The 21,424-nt window shown below is 35.9% G+C and overlaps 1 protein-coding gene across 2 annotated transcripts in view; it reads left to right on the forward strand.

The window, feature by feature from the left end:
• The window catches only part of ANGPT1 (angiopoietin 1), a 289,488-nt gene that overhangs the window by 151,070 nt on the left and 116,994 nt on the right, over positions 1-21,424 (forward strand). For both annotated transcript variants that reach the window (XM_047783418.1, XM_047783419.1), the window contains exon 2: positions 16,366-16,521. In XM_047783418.1, coding sequence (XP_047639374.1) covers positions 16,366-16,521 — 156 coding nt within the window. The remainder of the gene's footprint in view (positions 1-16,365; positions 16,522-21,424) is intronic.

Here is a 21,424-nt window from a genome sequence, read left to right on the forward strand (position 1 = left end):
TATTTTCTTTAGTTCTCACGAAGTCAGGGAATTAGGGGTAGGTGGGGGTAGCAGAATCACTAAAAGGAAAAACCAGTGGGACACATCTTTGGATCTAAGTTTGCTCTGACAAGGGTGCCACTAAATTGCCAGATGTTTATAATTGTTTCCCACTGAGAGAAGGCATTCTAATGTCTTCATGTCTTTACAAATGTCTTTCTCTTATTCTTTATGTTTTTTTTCTGAATATAAAATTAAATTGTTGTTTTCTCTTCTTTCTTTTTTTTTTCTTTCTTGTTTTTAAGGCTGTACCTGTGGCATATGGAAGTTTTTGGGCTAAGGATCAAATCAAAGCTGCAGATGTTGATCTGCGCCACAGCCACAGCAACACTGGATCCAAGCCACATCTGCTATCTACACTGTGGCAACGCTAGATCCTGAACCCACTAAATGAGGCCAGAGATCAAACCCACATCCTCACAGATACTATTTCAGGTTCTTAACCTTCTGAGCCACAATGGGAACTCCAAATTTTTGTTTTCTTAAAGAAGGTGGACAATATCAAACCATTTCAAGGTAAAAATAAAATTCAGGAGTTCCCATTGTGGCGTAGCAGAAATGAAACTGACTAGTATCCATGAGGATGCAGGTTCAATCCCTGGCCTTTCTCAGTGGGTTAAAGATCCAACATTGTTGTGAGCTGTGGTGTAGCCGGCAGACATGGCTCAGATTTGGCATTGTTGTGGCTTTGGCTGTGGTGTAGGCCAGCAGCTGTAGCTCCGATTCGACCCCTAGCCTGGGAACTTCCATATGCCATACCTGAGGCCCTAAAAAAACAAAAAAACAAAAAAAAAACTTCATCTGTATTCCCATCAGCCAGAGATAGGCAGTATTCAAAATTCAGTATTTTTTTTTCTTTTATCAATGCATAGAAATGTGTATCTGAATACACTTACCGTAATTAAGAACACACTACATATATCATTTTGTATACTTCTTATGTTGAGCAGAAAGTTGTTTTTTAAAAGGCATATAGAGCTAGTACTTTTTAATCACTTAATACCTTAAAATCTAGACTATACAATCTATTCAATGAAAGCCTCCCTAGGAAGTTGGGAGAGCTGTCATTATAACTTATTCATGGTTATTTTAAAATCTTAATGTAGTAATTTATGTTTGAGAAGGACTATTGAATCAATTTTTAGTTCTGGTAACTTGTTTCCTTTTCTCCCTTTCCTTCTCAGTCCCCTAATTGCTCTCTCTGGGAAATAACTATTTGCCAAAGATAAAAATTATTCATATGGATTCTTGAGATACAGTCTATAAATAGGGGAAGATTCATAATACAGCTTTCCTTCTGTTCCTTAGAGAAAAAATCCTAGGGGCTTTTTGAGAGATGCTGAGAAACACTTTGTTCTTTCTTGAGACAGAGCTAGAACTCAGTGTAATGGGTTTAATTAGAGTTTGTATTTCTCTCTTCTGAGTAAGTCAAACCTTACTATTTATAAGACTATATAATACAAGACTATTATTGATACAAGACTATCTTATTAGTAGTTAAAATTTCTAAAACTAACTCAGTCCTGTAATGAATAATAAAACTACAATGCTAATACCTCTAAATCTCAAAATCATGTTGATTAAAAAATAAGAGAGTTTAAGGAACCATACAATAAGGTAATGTTTTTGTAAATCTAGAAAATACACTAGATGGTATAGCTTATTAATTTGGGTATATACCTAATGTAGTATAAATTCACATCAACTTCAGAATAGTGGTTAATTTTGGTGTGTATTTGTAGAAGGTGCTTTGGTTGTCTAGGTAACATTTTATTTCTTACTAAAAAACACCACAAATTCAAGCAAATATGTCAAAATATGATGCCTGCTAAATCTTCATGGTAGCTTCATAGTGTCTATTAACAGTATTTCATGATTTTAAAATATTTCTGTTTTCAAGATTTAGACTTTCCAATAACTAGACCAACCTTCTTTCAGTTAGTGAAAAAAGGATTTTGAGTGGTCTTTGCTTGTTGGGGATGGGGATGAAATCAAAGGGAATGCTGTGAGATGATCTACAGCTCCCAAAACTTGATAAGTGAGTCTTTAAAATAAACTTTTACAAAATTCCTCTGGCAATGCATGTGGTAATGGGAGCAGGTATTTCAGATAGTTACTCATGCTCAGTTTCATTCTCTCTTGTGCTGTGTGGTTAATTCAAAGAGAGACTAATTCATTGTAATGGTAATTTGGGCTCCCTTCCAATAATACTTGAGATGTAACAAGCATCACTGGGGCACCAGAATGGGCTTTGTGAAAGAAGAAACAATGCCCAGTGTCTGTCCTCCTTTGATCAAAGTGAGGAAAAATGGGGATTTTATTTCATTTATATGATGTCAGCAATCATTGTCCCTTTCTTATGCTTTGAATGACTCTTTCCATCCTACTGATCTTTCCAGTACTTGGGACCAAAGCTAATTTAAGTAAAAACTATACAACAAATATCACTCAGGAAAAACTAGTTAGACCTTATACATAATGATTTGGAATGGTATTACACAATGACTTCGACAATTTTATACCTGTACAAACTTATTGTACATTCCATTGAGGAAACCCTTATTGTAGGAAAAACACATACAGGCACACATACTCGTACCATTAATTTTGCCACATTTAAGCAGATAAAAGTTAACTTTAAAAAAGCAGTCATAAACTTGAGATATTACAAAGATGAACAGAACAACTTTCTTTTGAAAAAAAGAAGCAGCATATATGCAAAAGTAATAGTTTAAAAAAGTCAGAATGTTGAACAGAAAGGTTTTATATGGAATAAGGTCAGATTTTACGTGGTAATACCTTGCAATTTCAGATGAAAGACCAGAGTAAAATGATGGCATTTTTCTACCTAGTAATGGTATTCATGAAAATCTGTAAATTCCATAATTACGAAGATTTCTGAATTTCTGTTACAATGTATCTTAAATCATTTGTTAGGTATCTAGATTGAATGATCTGTCTTGCGGTGTTTTCGTTTAATGCAGGAGGTTTCCTTTAAAAACTGAACATCATAAGCTACTTGTTTGTATCATTGCCATTTGTCATAGGAGAAAAAAATGTAGTTCGTGGAAGATGTTTCCTAGAATTTTTCTGCGGATAGTCTTTTTTAATCTGTCATTTCCCCACACTCTACCTTCTGTTGGGGTGGTCTGTGTTCAGATGTCAAAGCGCTCTCTTTGTAAGTGAACCAGAAAGAATTTTATGTCGTGTGCAGGGGGTTAAATTTCATTCCAGATAAGAATGAAACTAAAAAGCGTTAAATTAAAGGAATTTGTGTTTGCGTTTTGCTGTTTGAAAGAATATCTAACTGTAAATATAGAATTTGAAAGAAAAGTTTCTTGGTTGTTCAGCAGAATACTGTAACTGCCCCTGGCTGTTTAATAGGCATCATCTATACTGATTAAATTTGACATGAAATATACCTCATCCAAAGGAAAGTGATGCATTAGTTATTTTAAGTGGACCGTTAATGAGATAAACAATGAAATGAACAGAACCACAAAGTATGAATGTAGAACTTGACACATGTAAGTTGAGAATATAAGAATATATGTGTGTAAGAGCATATTTATGCAAGTAAATACACAGACACATATGCAGATGCACTTATACATTTTTTTAAGGGAGTGAACTTTTTACTTAGTGTGTTTGAAAAATTAGTTATGTGTAAAGAACTTGACTCTTCTATATGAATCTCATATTAAAAATCTGATAGGTCTCCCAAAGCAATAGAAATTAGAGCAAAAATAAACCCATGGGACCTCATCAAACTGAAAAGCTTTTGCACAGCAAAGGAAACCCAAAAGAAAACAAAAAGACAACTTACAGAATGGGAGAAAATACTTTCAAATGATGCAACCGACAAGGGCTTAATCTCTAGAATATATAAACAACTTATACAACCCAACAGCAAAAAAGCCAATCAATCAATGGAAAAATGGGCAAAAGACCTGAATAGACATTTCTCCAAAGAAGATATACAGATGGCCAACAAACACATGAAAAAATGCTCAACATCACTGATTATAAGAGAAATGCAAATCAAAACTACCATGAGATATCACTTCACACCAGTCAGAATGGCCATCATTAATAAATCATTAATAAAGTGCTGGAGGGGGTGTGGAGAAAAGGGAACCCTCCTACACTGTTGGTGGGAATGTCAACTGGTACAGCCACTATGGAGAACAGTTTGGAGATACCTTAGAAATCTATACATAGAACTTCCATATGACCCCGCAATCCCACTCTTGGGCATCTATCCGGACAAAACTCTACTTAAAAGAGACATGTGCACCCGCATGTTCATTGCAGCACTATTCACAATAGCCAAGACATGGAAACAACCCAAATGTCCATCGACAGATGATTGGATTCAGAAGAGGTGGTAAATATACACAATGGAATTCTACTCAGCCATAAAAAAGAAAGACATAATGGCATTTGCAGCAACATGGATGGAGCTAGAGAATCTCATACTGAGTGAAATGAGCCAGAAAGACAAAGACAAATACCATATGATATCACTTATAATTGGACTCTAATATCCAGCCCAAATGAACATCTCCTCAGAAAAGAAAATCATGGACTTGGAGAAAAGACTTGTGGCTGCCTGATGGGAGGGGGAGGGAGTGGGAGGGATCGGGAGCTTGGGCTTATCAGACACAACTTAGAATAGATTTACAAGGAGATCCTGTAAATTGAGTAGCATTGAGAACTTTGTCTAGATACTCATGTTGCAACAGAAGAAAGGGTGGGGGGAAAATGTAATTGTAATGTATACATGTAAGGATAACCTGACCCCCTTGCTGTACAGTGGGAAAATAAAAAAATAAAAAAAATTAAAAAAAAATAAAAATCTGATAGTATACCCTTATACTGTGTGTGTGGTCTCAGTGGCATGCCCTTGCTTCTGACTGATTTATCTCTTGGTTTCCTGAACAAAACATTCCAAGAGGTAGTCAGGAAAGTCATCTTGCATAAGGAAGCACAACTCTTTGCATGCTTTCAGAGTTTTTCTGGCTTCCTTCTTTATTCCCCCATTCTCCAGGTTTTCCAGGTTACATTTTTGTACATTAAGGCAGACATAAGAAATTTGTGCCCTCCATGCCATATTCAGTTGAGACTGCTTCTGAGAAGACATCCTTGATTCCCTCATTTAGAAAATTCATTCCTTCGTTCATCACCCCAGCAGGCAGGCAAGACATTTATACCTTCAGTCTAGTGCTTTGTTTGCACTATAAGCAGTCTTGATCATCAGAGTCAAGTTTTACTCATTCTTGCTTTCATTTTATAGCACAGTGATTAATACTTGGTTCATCTTCAATGCGTTTGTTGGATTTTATGTAATTTAAATAATTACCCATAACAGATAACCAGGAAAAGAAAAGTAGGGAAGATACACGCAGAAAGGATAGGGTTATGTGGTCCAGTAAGTAAGGATATTTATCTTCAGGTCTACCTACTTTGCATCATTTACATTGGTCCCATTGACATTCAAAAAGACCACTGAAAATTGGTAATGTAATAGAATTCATACTTTTAGGAACAGAAGTAGCTAGGCTAAGCTCACAGTTGGAGGCCATTAGTAGTTTCATACACAAGTTCATCCATTCATGTATTCACTTAAAATATTTCCATCACTCACTGTGGGCCAGGCACAGAGTGATACATAGCTCAGCAAGACAGTACTTGCCCTTAAGGAGGTGTTTTAGGGTGGTAGACAATGCTGTTACAAAAAAAAAAAAAAGGCATAGGATGCTCTAGAAGTACAAAAGGGAAAGTATTATAGACAGGGGAGTCATGAAAAGAGCCCTCAAGGTGAAAAAATTTGAACTGATTTGGAAAATCAGGACCTAACCTAGGAAAGGGGAAGATGAGGTGAAAAAAAGAACATTCCAGTCAGAGCAAAGTATGTGCAATGGCATGGAAGCAAAAGAAAACAATGTATGTTTGAATAAAGGCAAACAATTTGATGTGTCTAGAGCAGAAGGTATGTGTAGAGAGAGGGAAGCTGAATCTAGATGATAAAGATTCTTCAGTGCTAATTAAGGAGTTGCGACTTTTGATGCAGGCAGTTGGAAGCTATTGAATGTGTTTTTAAAGTACCATGGTTGGAGTTCCTGCCGTGGCTCAGCAGAAATGAATCTGACTAGGAACCATGAGATTGAAGGTTCAATCCCTGGTCTCGCTCACTGGATTAAGGATCCAGCATTGCCGTGAGCTATGGTGTAAGTCACACATGTGGCTCAGATCTGGTGTTGCTGTGGCTGTGGTGTAGGCCAGCAGCAACAGCTCCAATTAGACCCCTAGCCTGGGAACAAGTAGGGCAAGTGTGCAAGTGCGGCCCTAAAAGGCCAAAAAAAAAAAAAGTAGCAGATAAGGCTACGTTTGTATTTTACATTGACTGATCCCTTCGATTAAGCCATGGATGATATATTGGAGGAAGCAAGTCTGGCGTCAGGAGACCAATTATGGGGCCATTAACAAATCCAGAAAAAAAAATGTCAAGTGTCTGACCTACGTCAGTGCCTGTGAAGATAATGAGATATGGTAGGGAGAAAGGGAAGAGGGGAGAGGGATGGACCTAGGCAGCCTTCAGTAAACAGAAGCAACAGAATCTGGTGCTGACTGAATATAGAAAATGAAGACAAGGAATTGTGAACAGCAACTCCCTGTGGCTTAGATGAATGGATAGGTGGTGGTGGTGCCATTCATTGACATAAGAAACATAGGAAGAAAGCCAGATTGTGTTGGAGGAAGACAAGGAACAGTGGGATAGAATGGTGCCTGGAAATTAAAGAAATCAAATTCTAGCTCTTTATCTTAAAACAGATGTGCCTGCTATAGAGACTTTTTCTATTTTGTTCCTATATCATTGTTTCCTAACTACCATTAAGGATATGTACTTTATATTTTATAGACATAGATATATACACCCATATTTTGATTTACTAAAGTAAATAAATATTGAAATATCACAAACTCCTGTTCTTTGTAAAGGACATTTTAAATCTAGTAATTTGAGAGCTTCAAAAGATGTTAAAATAATCTAATCCAGCCCTTCATTTTCTAGATGAAAATCTGAAATCCATTTTGCATAAGTGACTTGCCCAGGTTCACAAAGTGAATAAACAGTAATACCTGTTTAGAAAATATTTAAAGTTTCATAACTCTGACTTTTTCTGTGTGTGAGAAGGTGGGTGTTAAGGAGAGGTCCCATGCTAGTAAAATGTGTTTTGGTACTTGTTCATGTGAAGAGAGAATGATTTTCATTGGTCTTGGCCCAAATATGGGGCACTATATGTGAATGTCAACTTGAAGAAGAATTTGTTCATATGGGATTGTTCTAGAGTGCCCTTGAAGCTTAGTTTTTCTGTATGCTTCAACAAGGATGTTACCATTACTCCATTGGAGGGGACCTAACAAAGATCCCCTTGCATAATTAATTTCAGTATCTGAGAGCTTCTTATTAAAAAGATAAGAATATTTACAAGGAGGAATAGTCAGACGTAAACTCCAACAGAATATTTATTCACCAACTGTTGAAATGACCCATCTGTAAGTGTCTATTTTTGACAAGACTCAACTCTTTGTATCTGTAATATCTGACACCAGGCTCAGTACATAGGATGCATTCAGCACATGTTTGCTAGGACTAAAGTGAACTGATGCAAGGTTAGCCAGAACTAATATAGAATCTGGTACCAGTTTTTAATCCATTTATGGGGTGATGCATGAGGAGAATAATATCCGGGGGATATGAAGGCTCAATGACTGTGAAGCAGCTAAGGGGTGTTAGAGTCCAGAGGGCAAAGTCAAAACCCCTAAAACTGATAAGTATGAATTGCTATTGTAAAAAGGTAGCCTCAAATCAGGAACCATCAGAAGTAAATCAAGGAGCAGAAAGCAAGGAACTGGAAAGAAATGTGAGGTGAGCCAACAGTACCAGCAGCCATTGTTGTTGACTCAGCCTACTAATTTAAGTCTGAGTTTCCTACAGAGTGGTCACAGCCTGGCATCTGACATTAATTAGTTGTTTCACCTTGCTTTCTATAACCTTTCTGAACCTCATTCACCACACCTGTAAAATGAGATCCTTGGAGCTCATAATATTTAATATCTCTTCCAATTCACTTATTCTGATTTTTTTTTCTTCTTTAAATTAACTATTCCTTCAGATACCAAAATGAGAAATGGGATTCATGTCATGCATATCTATATAGAAACTGTCAAATGTTAGCTAAATAGATCTGTTGGTCTAAAAAAAGACAATTAATTATACTTCTCCATTTTGTGAAAGAAGAAGGAGTGTGCTGGGAGTTCTAATAATAGAAATTCTTACAGATAATATATTTGACATCAGCCATAATGTTTTATAAAATGCATAAACCTAGATATAGTTGCATTTTTAATATTGCCACTGATTTATGAAACAATGATATTAGATAAAAGCATCAACATTTAAGGCATTTTTTTGCATTGCTTTACCTTTTTATTGCTTTCCTATATTTACCCTTTTACTTTATTTCATGGTTGTTTTGCCGTAACTGAGTAATACCATATGCACCCACATTCAATGAGAGTCCACTTACTCTACAACATATTTTAAGCGAACAATGCCTTTGTCAATTTTTATAGAGTTTAAAATGTTATTTTCTTAAGAATTACACGGAGAAGTACTGTTCTTTGTGCTTTAAGACTTACTGTCCTTTAAGAGACTCCTCGAAGTGATCTCTTGAAGTAAAATGATAAATAATGCATTTCACATGCAAGACATACATAATACCACACAGATTTTAGTTCTCATGAACATGAAGCAGCAAGAATTTTGAGGTCCCAGTAAGACATCTCTCCCAAAATCCTCTTTTGTCGTAGAAAATGGTAACATTAATTCTCTATTAGTCATTGGGCAAAAGACATGGGTGAGCAATTTATGAATGAATTACAACTGGCTGATAATCTTGACTCAAAATATTTTTCTCTATTTAATAACACTGCTCATCATAAAGTGAACTATATATTTGCTTCTTACCACCTATAACATTTCCCAGGATGTTATAGCCATCAATCACCATGAAAATCATTAAATTAAAAATGAAAAATTATCTGTCTTTGAACAGTTTCACCTGATCATTTCTGCCTTCATTTTACTTATTCCCTGCATGGATATTGCGCGTTACCAGAATTTGTCTATGTCATTCGTGATAGTGTGTTTGTGCTTGATGGGTGACTGTCCTCTGGAAGGAGCACATTCTGAGGGCCCTTCTAGGATTCTTTTCAAAGCAACATACTAGTTCTATCACTGACTTACTGTGTGCTCATAGAAAATTTACTTCACCTCTAGAGCCTGTTTCCTTATCAATAAGTGAAATGAGGAAAGATAATAAAATGCCTGGGTTATTTTAAGTAGTCAGTGAGCTCTATTTTTATAAAACCTGGTATATACTTAGCCTTAGTAGAAGCTTATCATGTTGTCATTGTTCTTATTTCCTTTGTTCTATTTTACAGCAGTTTATAAGAAATAAAATGGGTTAAGAAAAACAGACATGTTATAAACTGCATGCTAAGAAAAAACAGTATGCACTGATGAGAAGATTTTTAATGACCCACTGTATTAAAAGTACAAAATTTAGCAAATAAAATTTCTAAATACCTGGGCATAAACCTCTCACTTACTTCAAATTAACTTGGCCTCCAGTATGGTGAAGCAGAGTGAAGTAATCACCTCTAATGTATGTTTTTCTCAAGGGAAAAAGTAAATGAATTCTTAAGTGAGCTGTTTAAAAATGAAATCAGTAAGTGAATCAGTCAACAAGCCAACTAATCCAACAGCAAAACAGTTCCCACACCTCTAAGATTTGTGAAACATCAAGATATATTTGAATCTTTAATTTCTAACAAAATACTTAAGGCCTCTGAGCCTCAGTTTCTTAAACCTTAAAATGGAGTCAACCTTGTAAGGTTGGTATAAAATCAATTCAGACAGTGTATGAAAGCTCCTTGTAAACACTAAATCACTTTATAAATGTAGCATTAATTTTTTGCTTAAAAGTCATCATTTATTGTTTATTATCTCACTTTAAATCACATCCTGCATCCTTTTAATAGTTTTTTGGTCAGTATTTAGAAAGCTCTGGAGTCAGACACTGAGAGTAGCAATATAGTCAAATAATTTTTGATTCAGATTGGGAATCTCCTACTTTATGACCCTATAGCTCTCATGGTCAGCATATCTTAGATGTCTATAAAATGTTGAACCTTGAATTAGCTATCATATTCTGTAAACATATTTTGAAACCAGTACAGAATGTATGAAGACAATCAAATTTGTTGCAAATCTTTCCTGAATCCTGTTAATATAGCACATCAAGATGTATTTCATAGTGATACATCTACACAGGAATGTTTAGAGATAAGATGAAAGTAGTCCTTATTAATCACACATTGTATATTTGACTTCTGCCTCTCTCCTTAAATCTAAACTACATCTGGTTTTGCTACTTAAGTGTGCCATTACCTTTTCCATTAAAAGGCAGTTACTTTTAGGGAAAGCAGACCAATTTGATTAAAAAATAATTAGCTGGAGTTATATTCATGTTACTCATCATGGCATCCCAAATAGGAATTTTAGTGTAGGTTGAAGATCTAGTTTATTTCTATAGAAGGGTCAGCAGAACTGGGAGGCTCTTTGTGATGAATGCTGGCATAAAGCAAATATTTTGCTTCGCTGGTATTAACTTTTATAGTTTAAAAAATGCACAATAATACAGAATAAATGAATAGATAGTATCTAACATAGATAAGGACCATAAAGCAGTTGAATCTTGAAGTAGTCATTCTATGCCAGAGGGTATCCTCTATGGAGACTGAGGCACATGATTATTATTACACCCACAGCAAGTCAAGCTCTGAGAATTAACTTCCACTAACTAACTGTATAAGAACTTGATGTATAATTATCAAACATATCTGTACTGGAGCTCACTGATTAACAAATTCTCTCTCAGGAGAGAAATCTACATAGATCAAGTTGTAATTTGAAATATTTTGGTAAGCAAGGAATGGACATAGAATAAATTTCATGGATCAAATCACTCTTACATAAGGAAATTGCCATTTTGTGAACAAGGTAAGAAGCTTGCATCTGAATGTAAATTAAACAGAGCATTACTTTCTTCACACACACACTCACACACGCATTGCGTGGTTAGCAACATAGATAATTTTCTCTTTTTAAAAAATTTTTTATTGTTATTTCCCCAATACAATTTTTTTCTACTGTACAGCATGGTGACCCAGTTACGCATATGTGTGTACATTCTTTTTTCTCACATTATCAGTCTCCATCATAAGTGACTAGACATAGTTCCCAGTGCTACACAGCAGGATCTCATTGCTAATCCATTCCAAAAGCAATAGTTTGCATCTATTAACCCCAAGCTCCCAATCCATCCCACTACCTCCTCCTCCCCCTTGGCAACCACAAGTCTATTCTGCAAGTCCATAAGTTTCTTTTCCATGGAAAGGTTCATTTGTGCCGTATAGTAGATTCCAGATATAAGTGATATCATATGGTATTTGTCTTTCTCTTTCTGACTTACTTCACTCAGTATAAGAGTCTCTAGTTTCATCCATGTTGCTTCAAATGGCATTATTTTGTGTTTTTTTAAATGGCTGAGTAGAATTCCATTGTGTATATATACCACATCTTCCTAATTTAGTCATTTGTCAATGGACATTTGGGTTGTTTGCATGTCCTGGCCATTGTGAATAGTGTTGCAATGAACATGCGGGTGCATGTGTCTTTTTTAAGGAAAGTTTTGTCCGGATAGATGCCCAAGAGTGGGATTGCTGGGACTTATGGTAGTTCTAGGTATGGTTTTCTAAGGTACCTCCATACTGTTCTGCATAGTGGTTGTACCAGCTTACATTCCCACCAACAGTGTAGGAGGGTTCCCTTTTCTCCACACCCCCTCCAGCACTTGTTATTTGTGGACTTACTACTGATGGCCATTCCGACTGGTGTGAGGTGATATCTCATGGTAGTTTTGATTTACATTTCTCTAATAATCAGAGATGTTGGGCATTTTTTCCTGTTCTTGCTGGCCATCTGTAAATCTTCCTTGGAGAAATGTCTATTTAGGTCTTTTACCCATTTTTGCATTGGGTTGTTGGCTTTTTTGCTGTTGAGTTGTATATGTAAGTTGCTTGTATATTCTAGAGATTAAGCCCTTGTCAGTTGGGTCATTCATAATGATTTTCTGCCATTCTGTAGGTTGTCTTTTTGTTTTCTTTTTGGTTTCCTTGGCTGTGCAAAAGCTTGTCAGTTTGATGAGGTCCCATGGGTTTATTTTTGCTCTTATTTCTGTTGCTTTGGGAGACTGACCTGAGAAAACATTTATAAGGTTGATGTCAGCGAATGTTTTGCCTATGTTCTCTTCTAGGAGTTTGATGGTGTCTTGTCTTTTATTTAAGTCTTTAAGCCATTTTGAGTTTATTCTTGTGCATGGTGTGAGGGTGTGTTCTAGTTTCATTGATTTGCATGCCACTGTCCAGGTTTCCCAGCAATGCTTGCTGAAAAGACTGCCTTTTTCCCATTTTATATTCTTGCCTTCTTTGTCAAAGATTAATTGACCAAAGGTGTCTGGGTATAATTCTGGGTTCTCTATTGTGTTCCCTTGGTCTGCCTGTCTGTTTTGGTACCAGTACCACACTGTCTTGATGACTGTGGCTTTGTAATATTGCCTGAAGTCTGGGAGAGTTATGCCTCCTGCTTGGTTTTTGTTCCTCAGAATTGCTTTGGCAATTCTGGGCCTTTTGTGGTTCCATGTAAACTTTTGGATTGTTTGTTCTAGTTCTGTGAAAAATGTCATGGGTAATTTGATAGGGATTGCACTGAATCTGTAGATTGCTTTGGGTAGTATGGCCATTTTTATAATATTCATTTTTCCAACCCAGGGGGATGGAATATCTTTCCATTTCTTTGAATCTTCTTTAATTTCCTTGATTAAAGTTTTATAGTTCTCAGCATATAAGTCCTTTAGCTCCTTGGTCAAGTGTATTCCCAGGTATTTGGTTTTTGGGGGTGCAATTTTAAAAGGTATTGTATGTCTGTATTCCTTTTCTAATATTTCATTGTTAGTATACAGAAATGCAACTGATTTCTGAATGTTCTACTACTTGGCTGAATTTATTGATCAGTTCAAGTAGTTTTGGGGTTGAGTCCTTAGGGTTTTCTACGTATAGTATGTCATCTGCATACAGTGTCAGTTTTACCTCTTCTATTCCTATTTTGGATGCCTTTCATTTCTTTTGTTTGTCTGATTACTGTGGCTAGGACTTCTAATACTATGTTGAATAATACCTTTGTTTTGTTCCAGATTTTAGCATGAAGGCTTTCAGCTTTTCTCCATTGAGTATTATTATTTTCTGTGTGTTTGTCATAAATGGCATTTATTGCAACATAGATAATTTTCATTCTGGTACAGTTTTCTCATCTCATGGTAGACTGTTCACAAATAGTTCTGGTACAGGAAGTTTTTCTGCGGACCACAGTTTGAGAAGCATTGTTCTTTGCCTGAATCAGAATTACACTAGGAAGTTTTTTTTAAATATATAATTCCCTAGTCCATACTCTTGAAAATTCTGATTCAAAGCGCTGGTGTGTTATCCTTCCATCTTCATTTTTAAAATGCTTTCCAGATAGTTTTGATGAACACACAAGGTTTAGGAGCTATGAAATAAAATACATAAAGTAATTAAGTAGTGCTAAGATGATTAGTTCAGAGGTTAAAAACATGGGATTTTGGCCCTCAGGGATGAGTTCTTGTTTGTTCTTGACCAAGTTGTGAATTTTCTAAGCCTTAACACTCTCACCTGCAAAGCAGCTATAACAGTACCTACCATATAAGTTGCTGTGAGCTTTAAGTGCTGTTATAAAAAGAAAACACTTAGCTTAATGCACATAGTAGACAATGGATAAATGTCAGCTATAAATGGCAAGTATCATCTCTATGATAGAGAGTTACCTACCATTTTTGAGATATACATATGTTTATATACATCCACAAATTCCCTGGATGAGCAAGGAACATACTGCTAATATTTGTCTGTCCAAAGTTTCCTTTGCTAAGCGTCCATCGGATTTATCAGTCAAGACTTTTTTTTGGTTGTGTTAGAAACCTAAATCAATGTGATTGAAGCAAAAAAAAAAAAAAGTGGTCTGCTCAAGGGGACATCATGTAGTTTACAACTAAAAGTCCAAGGGTGGTCTGACAAAACACATAACAGGATTGAGGTGCTCTGAAAGTATCCTTCTGTCTGTATCTCCTGACTGTATATCTGTTTATCTTCCTACCTATCCTTCTGACATGGTCTCATTCTTAGGCTAGCTCTGGTTTTATGATGGCAGAATGGGACATCAACAGTGTTAGGTGGATATGTTACTAGTTTACTACCCATAGAAGAAAAAGAAGTTCTTTTATAGAGTATTTGGACAATATTGTATAACTGAAACTTAATAGCTGTGCTTGCAGTATTTTTTCTCATTCCTGAATAATTCACCCTCTCTGAGTAAGAGCAGAACATTCTGGTTTGTCAGGCTCAAACATGTAGAGTGGCATGTATTCTGAAGGGGGAAAGACAGGTTCCCAAAAGATTAAGTTAAGGGAAGTTATTAAGAAAGGAAGGATCATATGCTATAGAATCAAAAACAACCTACCTTCCTGTCCCTTACCTTCCCCTTGTTGTTTAAATATGTTAGATCAGTTGGAACTAAGCCAAAATTAAATTGAGCTTAGAGACCTTATGTTTAGTTAAGATAATTTCCAAGTATGTATTCTAATCTACTTTGTATTTTTTATAATGAATTTTTGTTAGGTTTAATTTTGTTCCATGTTTATTTGGAAATAAAAGATGAAGGGGGTGTTAACTTATATTGATCAAGAACAAAGTCAGAACCTATTGATAACAATATGAGCTTGATTCTAACCTTTTATTTTCTTTTACTTGGGCAGACTCATGTTTGATGAATAGAAATAAGAAGGAGAGGTTGTTAGAGAGTGAACTGCCAAAGTTTACAAAGAAGAATTTAGTTTTAGGCTATATTTGTCACATGACAATAGTGTTACTATAGATTATAAAATAGTGGATGTATTTTGGGTCACTAAATCAGTAAAAATCACGTAGCTGTTAATGATTTGGAACCTGGCTTATGAAACACAACTTGGCAGAACTATCAAGTGGTTAACAGTATTGGTATGAAAGTTAAGGACTTCAGCACTCAAATCCAAGTCTGGCTGTTTTTGCAGTGTGTGGCCTTGGACTTGACTCCTCTGGGATGCAGTTTCCCCAATGTGTAATTAGGTAATAAAATGTAGTTACAACACAATAGCAGGGGAGAATTAAGTGCACTGACAGGAAGGTGCAAGTTTCTTTCTGTAATTTCCAAGCAGTGCGTGTGCTTAGCTTTATTTTCCTAGGTGCCTAGCAGGCACCCTCATTGTAAGTCATGTAATAATTCTTCTTGGCCTTTACGGTACCATTTATTTTACAACCATAATATTCTCTAAGATGGCACCATAGAGGACTAAGTGTTACTCTCCGAGGCAAGAAGGGCAAATGCTGCTTTATGGACCATATATTCAGTCCCTTCTTTTGAGCTTGCAAAGGAACACTGAGAATAGTTCTAGTTAGCTCTGAGGCTCTGCAGCTCATTTCATATGCTCTTGCTTATACTTTAATATTCCCTTAAAGGCTTATGTTTTAGGCATCTGCCCTCCTCCCACTCTTTGTCCCATTTTCCTAACCCGGCATGGTCTTTTATTTTTCATTATAAAGGAGGCTAAATTTTTCTCAGAGATGAGTTGTCAATACGGTGTAATGAAAAGACCAGAGAACCAAGATTTATGTTAAAATGACTGTGCTAACTTTGCTGTGTTTTTGCTTAGTGACCCTAGCTCATCAGCGACCTTCTCTGATTCTGTTTCCCCAGAAATTTTAGCTATAAAATTAAAAAAAAAAAAAAGGAGGTCATCTGTGCTTAACTCTCACATCTTTGCTGTAAGAGTTAAATGAGAAAGCACTGAGCGCAAATTTTCATTATGATTCTGTTAATTATATGTGTGTGTATCATTATATAAGGAGTGTGTTAGCAACTATATTCCTATGTGCTCTGTTCCCATTTCCTCAATTCCTAGCAATGCAGAGGGTTCCTGTCAGATGGCTGATTTGCCAGCTGTGTCTTGTTTTGTCATTGTAAATATTTCATGCTCCAAACGAATGGCTTTGCTTATAATGTAGTGTTTTGTCCTTTTTCTCTTGCAGATTGAGAATTACATTGTGGAAAATATGAAGTCGGAGATGGCCCAGATACAGCAGAATGCAGTTCAGAACCACACGGCCACCATGCTTGAGATAGGGACCAGCCTCCTCTCTCAAACCGCAGAGCAGACCAGAAAGCTGACAGATGTTGAGACCCAGGTACACCCCCGAGCCAGAGTCGACACATTCTTAACTGGGAAGACTTTTTTTTTTTTTTCCTATAGCTTATTCCATAAACACAGAGCACATTTTAGCACCGGGATTGGGAAAACATATACATTTTTGTTTATTGGTAATAACAACGACTGCCTGACATGCTATGCATGTTTCTTTTGATTTAATGAGAGTTGGTATATTTAGCTTTGTATGTGTTTGCAAAAACAGGACTGGCAAAGGACTTAATCAGCGTTTAAATTCAAACAAACACTGCAGCTACCAACTGTGATATGATATATGTCAAACAAAATAACCATTTGTGTCAAATTGGTGCTTTTGATGTACATTTTTGACCTATCCTGTTTTGTCTCTGGTAGTACTCTAGCTATAATGGCACCTATAGAGATTTTATGCATTCGTTGGATAGGAGGGAAAACCCCAAACCAACTCATCTGGAATATGTAGATTTTTTTTTTTATTCAGTATGATTTTATAATGAGATGCCAATTAACACTCTTTCCTTATATATGTATGTGTGTAAACTCTTTCCTTACATATACCTACACACATATATACACATCTTACCCTGCTCTGGACAATGACGGTTATGTACAAATCAGTAAAGTGCCTTTTAATTATCACAATCACAAGCCTATTATTATAGCTTAATGAAAATGCCATTTTTGAAGACTAGAAGATGATATTTCAGGCCCTTTTAACCATGGAAATGGTTATTCAGGTTACCATTTTGAAACCCAGAGGATGATTTTGTCTTAATCCTGTTGATTTTCAGAATCAAAGGTGAACTATATTGTTAAAAGATAAACTGAGGCACATTAACATTTTCAAGAGCTTATTTGTGCAAACCTTGATTCAAATTGGGCAGCACCTAACCGAAAGTAGTTCTACTGCAGGAACAAAGGGAAAAGTTTTTAACAGAGAAGATGCAAAGCAAAGCAATGAAATTATTTGATTGGCTATAGCTTAAGCAGTTGCCTTACTTGGGAAAGCCTAGTCGGCTGTTTGTGATTGGTTGTTCTTAAGTTTTATGCTCTTGGATTCAAGGGCATTAGCTCTCGCTTAGATATTGGTTTGTTTATGTACTTTACCAAGGCTTTAGAACCACCTCAGTCCAATGGCCTCTAATGCTAACTCTTTTAAGAATATAAATTCAAAATAAGATGCAACTATAGTTCTATTTGAGTTCATTTGTGTTAATATCATCACAGATCAAATGTTGATATGTAAAGAGAAACAATTTACATAGATAGAGCCTCTTATATTATACAAACCACATTCCCATGTATAAATAATATCTATGAAAACCATTTACAACAGAAAATTCAATTTTCTCGTATCTATTAGCAAGTGAATTGAATCTGGTACTCAAACTGAGGCATACTTGTTTCTTTCCTTCTCTGTCCTCTTTGATTAGTAATGCTAATAATTAACTAATTAAATAAATGTGGATCATGTTGGAGCAACAAATCACATAGAATTTGGAAAATATTTTTTGTTGCACACTATCATCAGATAACTATGAGGTATAAGGAAGGGAAAACTACATACTATAACTAAAAATTATGAGAGTTTATGTAATCAGTTATCATCAAACTGAGCAAGCTTGGTTTATTTATAAACAGTGGCTTCTTGTGGTGTAAATAATATGAGTGTATTCTCTTATTTTTATTAGAAATGAATGCTCACCAACTCCTACACGGTATTCTATATATGTAAAAATTTGAAACACACAGTTAATATTATCCTCCTTGGTTGATCATTTGAAACTTTTATGCGTTTCTGTTATAATACGTTTTATGATATACATGGCAGCATTTGTTGTTTTTTTTTTTTCCATTCCCCAGATTGAGTTGTTTTTGTTCTCTTTCCACCTAGGAAGTGAAGTTGTGGAGGGAAAAGTTTCCCACTGTAGGCATACTAATCCCTAAACTGTTAAAATATAGGCTGTGTAAAATTTTAAGTGATAACTTGTTCTGCATCCTTAAGATTAAGAATGTGTACTTTATAGAAATAATACAGAAAATTCACAACAAAAAAACATACTCTCTATATAAAGCAACTAAAGCTGATTAGTCATTAAAGGCCAATGAAATTTTTTATTAGATACACCAAGAAGAATTTTAATGTAGCTGAAACTTGGAAAACATCTTTAAAATCACAAATCCATCAGAACTTGCAACATAATGGAAGTGGAAATAGGTTGTCTGACAATAACTTAGACAAACTTGGTCCTACCTTAAAAGTGAGTCCGGAAGTCTTCATTTCATCTTCATTCTAATGTCTCTGCTGTTTGTAGCTGTGATGCTCCAGTCTTTTTTCATGTGAATTTATACTCACAAAGTGCTTATTTGAACCTTTGCAACGGTACATGTTCTACTTATACTTACTCATTCAAATGCACTCAAGTTCTGATACAAGACCAAGTTTAGAAAGTAATTCCTGGGAATTACCATTGTGGCACAGTGGAAACAGATCTGACTAGGAACCATGAGGTTGTGGGTTCAATTCCTGGCCTTGCTCAGTGAGTTAAGAATCCAGTGTTGCCATGAGCTGGTGTAGGTTGCAGACCTGGCTTGGGTCCTTCATTGCTGTGGCTGTGGTGTAGGCTGGCAGTTGTAGCTCTGATTGGACCCCTAGCCTGGGAACCTCCATATGCCATGGATGCAGCCCTAAAAATCAGTAAATCAATCAATCAATCAATACCAAAGTAATTCCTGGATTATTCCTTAATCCCAGTACACTGTATTCTTTTAATAAACAAAAGAATAAATCCATTTATAAAGCAATAGATTCTTTAATGCTATTCAGGTATGCTGCTAGATTTTTTCTATATTCAGTTCTACTATGTACTACTTTTCCTAAACTGACTTCAGATCCTCACTTTTTTTTTTTTTAGAAACTCAGGCCAACAGTTTTGCACTATATTTTTGGGTCCTAGTGTTCACATGATGATGTTATAAAGACAGGTAACTTACTACTTTCTAGTCCTGTGCTGACCTTCTAGACTTGAACTTAACAAAATGTGATAGAGCCTTGGTTTTGTTGCAATGGCATTTATAAATACTCTTGTGTTCAATAAGCATCATGATCAGAAAAGAGACAGATAATTAACACATCTGAATAACCCTACTGGTCATGGAGGTGTGAATCAGGAATCAACACTAGGCCCATTCCTTCCTCTTTAGTCTAGCTTTCAGTGTTTTTCTTACTCTATTATCAGTTTGTACCAATATTTCCTCTTCTAGTTCTTCTTTCCAAGTATGTAGTATGAAGGGCTTGGTTTCAGACATTATTCATGTCTCGTCCTATAGTATGAATCTATTTCTGACTTATTGCTCAGGCCAATTTTGTTTAGAGGTATGCTAGTAGACCAACAAACAACATAAATATTCACCTTTAATAATCTGTGCTTGTCTCTTTGTAAGCAATTCTATGTATATGAGCTCTTTGATAATTGTTTATAAACTTTATAGGTAAGTACTATTACTATTTTTTATTTAAAGATGTAGAAACTGAAACTCAGAGAGGTAAATCAACTTGCCCCAGGGGGAAAAACTAATAAATAATAGAGGGAAGATTTGAATCCAGGCAATCTGGCATCAGGGTCTACATGCTTTAGCAGCTCTCTATGCATACTACCTCTCTCTCATGAGTCCTTTCTCTCTCAAAGGCTGCGGATACAACTTGAGTCCAAGCTTAGGGTAAGATAGAAATCAGATGAAACAGTTTAAGGTGAACCTAATAATAGCAACTAGATTTTTCTATAAATGATGAAGATGCTGCTGCTGCTGGGGGTACCACCAGCTACTGCCATTTTACCATGAGCCTGCCCATCATCTCATGTAATCTTAGCATCCAGTGTTATCCTTGACACTTTCTGGCTGTGTAACTGTGGGGAAGTTCTATAGACACTGAGCCTAAGTTTCTTCCAACTTCCAATCATTTATATGAGAACATACTGTTATAAATGGAATTTACTAATTTTAAAGATACATTTTGTGTACCTGCTTGATGCAAGATATTTTAATATGTACTAAATAGCATATAATAAGTAAAGAGGTCTTTATCCTCAGTGAGTTTAACTGAGTTAAATTAATATGACAAAACTTTTCTAACCTTTATTTTTCTTAACATCCCATCAAATTAATTAGCTCTGAAGCCTTTGCTCACCATCATAAAAATGCACCTTTCCAATCTCTTACTCTGTAGGGTGTATGAAAGCAGTAGCCCCAGGTGCTGTGGTCCGAAATCCATATCAATGTGTTGGTGCAGAGACCATAATCCTCAGCAGCTACTTCCAGCCAATAACACACTGTGACAGTGGTACTTAAACCCACTCCTGGGAGCTCTAGGATTCCACTGACACATGACTAAGGGATCTCCATCAGCCTTGCCAAACTTTCCCACAACTGCCCTGCTGGCTAAGACTTCTAGTTAGCCTCACTTCCTTCCCTCTCTTTTTGGCTGTGTCTAGATCTACATCCCAGTCAGAGGGGATCCTAGCCAACTCTAGCTTATTCCCATTTTTTTTTTCCCTTCACAGGCATTTCCCTAATAAATTTCCTGCATGTATAATCTCATTTTATCATCTGCTTCTTAGAAGTCACAAACTGTCACACCTATTGTTTGGACTTGAATCCTACAATCAAAATTTTAAGGCAGTTCAGGAACAATTTAATCAATGAGCTTCAATCTCTAGGGAGAAACAGGTTTGAAGGGGCATCTCTCGAAGTTGAACTACTGTCTCTTTAACTTGATGAGAGGATAGTTGAATAAACATTTAACTTTGGTAATTGAAATGGTAATAAAGTATATTTACTAAGGAGAGGTCCGAGGAAAATGACCTGGTAATTACTTTTCTCACAAAAACTTTTTTCTCACAAAA

This window comes from Phacochoerus africanus, chromosome 6 (genome assembly GCF_016906955.1).
Source record: "Phacochoerus africanus isolate WHEZ1 chromosome 6, ROS_Pafr_v1, whole genome shotgun sequence".
Taxonomy (NCBI): Eukaryota; Metazoa; Chordata; class Mammalia; order Artiodactyla; family Suidae; genus Phacochoerus; species Phacochoerus africanus.